The following is a 5,000-nucleotide window of genomic DNA, read 5'->3' as shown; positions in this document are numbered from 1 at the left end:
GGGAGGTACTATAACCAAGAATCCAATATGTTTCAAGGGAGAATGTAATGACGAGTCTCACAACAAACAAGCATCTTCACCCGCTTTTTGAATCTCTGCATGAAAACATGGAGAAATAACACGTCAAAAATAAATGGCAAAACAAGAGGAACAGAATCGAAGCAATTAAGAACCTCCTCAACAGGAGGTGAGATTAGGTCATCTGCGCGTCTACGTGTGTGTGTGGGTGTTTGTAACCTTTGCTTAATTGCAAGGGAAAGAATCTTGCCAAAGGGCTACAAGATCTGGTCTGTTGAAAGGATACCCATGTGAATCTTATGAGCGTCTACCCAGATAATAACCTCATCAATTGGATCTGAGATGCACACAAATGCCACAGCTAAGACAGCTAATTGCTAACTAAGGCCAATCCAGAAATGGGTTTCACTGTCCTGAACAGGTGAGCAGCAAATGGACACTGCCGTTTGGGAAATAAAATGCACAGCTATCGCTAAGAGTATGTAGAACAGCATGGCGCTGAATGTATACTGCAGACTCGGTAGAGAGAAGAAGAGGAAGAGGAAGAGGCATGGTGGAGGAAGAACTCTTAGTGGGAGAGCGGGGGGGGGAATTGACGTCGAAAACACACGGGAGATTTTTAATGGGCTCTTGATGAACAGCCCTTTGAGACTGAGACTGACACACACACACACACACACACACACACACACACAGCCACGGCACCAACGGGAAGGGAACGGAAGGGGCGAGGAGATGTGGCTCCAGAAATAGACACAATGTCGCTGGCTTGGTGGGGGGGTGAGAAGGAGCGAGGGGGAGCGAGGGGGGGGGGGGGGAGCTGAGAAGCCATCGAGAGGAAAAAATGAGAGAGAGAGACAGAGAATGTGTCCATTTTAATCCTTACTTGATTTCAGGTTCGTAATCTTCGTAGCTGCAGAGCGAGAAGTGGCGAGAGAATTTAAAGCAAAGGAAATTGAAAAAATTAAAAAAAGTAAAAATCACTTGAAATAAAATGCAGAAGAGCGAAAAGCTAATGTTTAAATAGTAGCATTCAGTGCCAACACAAAGATGAGGTGAGCTTAGCATGTATGTAACATGTGTTTGTAGCTTTGCGTGGGAAGTTCCCATTAAAAGACAATAGTCCACTTCAGATGATACTAACACTGAATGTCTAGCCATTACGGGTGAAGTGAAGACATCATGTGATGCAGATCTGGGGGTAGGAGCCAATAATGAAATCATTTCCCAATGACTCACTTTTATACAAAACTGAAATACATTTTGGACTTAACTTCATCAAAAATGTCATAAACTTTAATTATGTAATAACTTGCCCGACACAATTTAACTGAAAAAGCACAAAATGACCCGCTATGTAATAAGCTATAACGGGATTGCTGAAATATATGATCACATTACCTGCCAAAGCATTTCTCAAAATAATCGGAAAATGTTAGGATATTATTGGGTTTTAAGTCCAAATATTTATGACATTTCCGGGCATTATTAGATTTTAAGGAGATGATTACCTAACCGGTTTAGGGTACCCAAACAGAGGAGAAGAATAGCATGATTAAGATGTGGGAGCTGTCCATAATCTGGAGCCTAAATGATCTATCAGTAGGAGGGAGGGGATGGAGGGGATCACGAATCACAGCATCAGGAAATGATTCTATTCTTGGGTTAGGGAACAAGACATGACCAGAAGAACACCACGGTCTGGGGTGGGGCATGTCTGTGAAACCTGGAGTCTCAATCATCTGCTCGCGATTGAGATTGGGGTAGTGTGTGTGATGTGTGTGTGCGTTTGTGTGTTTGCGTTTGTGTGTGTGTGTGTGTGTGTGGGGTGCGGTTTGAAAATCACAAACCCAGCTTTATGAAGGAGCTGCAGGTGCTGCGGGCGATTACCCAGCGTGTTAATCCCCCCCTCCTGTCGCACCCCCCCCCCCCCCCCCCCCCCCCCCCAGCAGTGTGTGGAGAACAGCAGCAGCAGTGGAGGCTGGAGGGGGGGGGGGAGGGGGGCGCACATGGCTTGGTGAGCTTCTTAATAAATGGTCCAGGTGCGAAGCAACAATAAATGATTTATGAAATTGCGGGGGGAGCCATTAAACATCATTTTCCCAGGTCTGTCTTAATGACCTGTTGGGAGAAGGCACTTCATCACCATGATTGGTCCTGGGGATGGGCCGAGAGCTGCGCAAATGGAGCCGCCCCCCCCCGAAAAAAAAAAAGAAGAGAAAAGAAAGACAGAGCAAAAGGGAAAGGTTGAAAGAGAAAGGAACGAAAACATTGACCTCGGCCAGAGCGGGGATTATTTCACAGGGCGTTAATTGCCGGAAGAGAGATCAACACTCCTCCAAATGAATACGCCGGGTTTCACGGCGACTGCAGTGGCCCAGATGTTTAAACTATTGATCACTGCAGCACGGGCGGGAAAGGTAAAATAACTCTGCATTAGCACTGCGGTGGGCGATGTCGGTCGTGAATAGTTTAACACGTGGCGCTTAATGATGCGTCGCTGGCTCTCTGGTAAGCATGACAAACAACCACGGCCATCATGTCAAGGCATAATTGTCCCTTTGCGTGGCAGATTTCATTCGCCATCTCGCGGAAACTCTATTACACTTTGACAAAGACGGAGGAATAAAAACGACCTCTGAGGGCTTTTTATTAATTGCTGCAATTACAGTATGTATGTCACTCTGATGTCATGAGGACGGTGAATACAGAATCGTATAATTATATGTGTATATATTGACATATATAAGTGGTTATATGAGCCTGTGTGTATGTGTGTGTATGTGTGTGCGCGTGTGTCTACATTTGTGTGCGCATACAAACTTGTGTACGTTTGTGTATATGAGTGTGTGTGTGTGTGTGTGTCTATCCATGCGTGGTTTTGTATGTCTCCTCTAGCGTAGGACAGCTGACATTCAGCGACATTGAAATCACATTTAAATTCATGCCCAAGTGGCGTCTCTGCCTGCTCACTGCTGCACCCCCCCCCCCCCATCCCCAACCTGACCCCCCCCCTTCGCATCAGACGCACGCAGATGAAACAAGAGATGCTAGCGTCGCTGCTCACTCCGCTCAGAACTCTCCACACATCAAATAACACTTCACTCACCAGCATGTACTATTGTGAGTTTTTGAATGTTTTTCTTTTTTACAACTTTAGTTTGTGCATAGAAGCACCTGAAGCGGAGCCCCTCTTGAGCGATCTGAATTGAATTAGCCGTCATTTACACTGGAAACGGTTCCAGACTCGTCTGTCTGCATGTGAATGGCTTGAGTAATTGAGTTTGTGAATTCAAATTGGAGCTCTGAGCTTTGCGTCACACCTCCAGAAAGAACGCTAATAAGTGAAGGGGGGGGGGGGGGGGGGGGGGGGGCACGTCAACGTGGCCTACAAACCAGCAGGACGCTAATTGCTGAACTAAGGACGAGCGAAAAGAAGGGGAGTTATTTCCTGAAGCTCGCATATTCCTCAACTTCGCCACAGAGAAAAAGATAGCTTTCATCTTCTCTGTATGGTGTCAATGTGAATACTGATTTTTTTTTTAAGAGGTTTCAATTGGGCTTCGCAATATACGTGTCAAAGCTAAATATCAAAAACTCTCTGAAACTTCATAAGAGTGTTTGCTTCAGCTACACGCTCATTGAAGAACTTGATTGACTTCTATTTAAGTCTTTTAACATCTTGAAAAACTCATTCAGTCGGAGTAAAGGTTTCATAGAAGCTACATTGCCTTAAAGTGAGGAGTGATAGTTGATACTGCAGGGACTCTATGAGGAGGAAAAGACTACAAAGATGGAGGAACAACACACAAACACAGAGGAAAACAAAGCATGACTCTGTAGTCCTAAAGGCCTAGTGGGGATGAACCAAAACAGACAAAATCATTGCATCTTACCAATGCCATTCCACAACTATGCACCCGTCATAGTAACGATAGCTAGACATGAAAGAATGTAAAAGCAAGCAGAAAGAAAGATGATGGTCAGAAGAAGAACAAAAAAGAAGACACAAGCACAACATAACATTAACATGCATTAATAATGAACAGAACAAGAGAGAAAAAGTGATTTCTGTAGTTAAGAAAATAATACATGCAGTCAGAGAGTCATCCTAGTGACAGGCACAGGTATTTTGTAAAACAGGTTGTCATCATATCCACATTGTGTTGCGTGTTGGTATGAAATGCACCGTATAAATAATGAAGTTTGATTTGATTTGATTTGATCATGTCCATATCACTGTTGAGGCAGCAGGGAGAGAGAACAGGTGGAGGAGGAGTATGTTTCTGGATTGTGTGTGTGTGTGTGTGTGTGTGTGTGTGTGTGTGTGTGTGGACATGGAAAGGGATGGCAGTCTCTGGTTTCATATGCGTTGGCAACTTGATTGAATGTTGATTTATGCAAAAGTGTTCTGCTGTCGCTGTGTTTATACATGACGTGCAGTTACAGGCGGAGAAAGTAATGAGAACGGAGAGCCATGGCGAAGCACAGCGACTGAGATTATGACAACATCCGTTTGATGTTGTTTTTGAGAGGGATATTTTACAGAGAGCCTACACAGGCATTCTCTTTCCCCACCTCTCTCTATCTCTATCATTCACGTACACTTACTCTATCCCCCCTTATTCTATCTCTCACACACTCACTCCTTTTCTCTTTCTTTTACTCCCTCTCTCTCTCCCTCCCATGATCCCTACCTCATTCTCATCCCTCTCTCCTTCACCCTCTCTCTCTCTCTCCATATCCCTCTCTCTCTCTCTTTCCATCTCCATCTCTCTCTCTCCATCTCTCCCTTTCTCACTCCCTCTCTCTCTCTTTCCATCTCCATCTCTCTCTCTCTCCATCTCTCCCTTTCTCACTCCCTCCTTGTCCTCCTTTCTGTCACATCCATCCTTTCTTATCAGGCTCATTTTTCACAGCTGCTGTGAGGCTGCTGCACTTCCTCTCATGACCACCGGGGTCACGGCTGGTTACGGGGCCCT

General features: G+C 45.0%; 1 protein-coding gene across 1 annotated transcript in view; it reads right to left on the bottom strand.

The window, feature by feature from the left end:
• Positions 1–5,000, bottom strand: part of LOC308382158 (adhesion G protein-coupled receptor L3) — a gene marked incomplete at its 3' end in the record, with an annotated part of 168,860 nt that overhangs the window by 14,723 nt on the left and 149,137 nt on the right. The window contains exon 17 of the mRNA XM_080859841.1: positions 905–931. Coding sequence (XP_080715967.1) covers positions 905–931 — 27 coding nt within the window. The remainder of the gene's footprint in view (positions 1–904; positions 932–5,000) is intronic.

This window comes from Sprattus sprattus, assembly GCF_963457725.1.
Source record: "Sprattus sprattus genome assembly, chromosome: 21".
Taxonomy (NCBI): domain Eukaryota; kingdom Metazoa; phylum Chordata; class Actinopteri; order Clupeiformes; family Clupeidae; genus Sprattus; species Sprattus sprattus.
The sequence above is the reverse complement of the archived record's forward strand: the minus strand, read 5'-3'. Positions and strand labels throughout refer to the sequence as shown.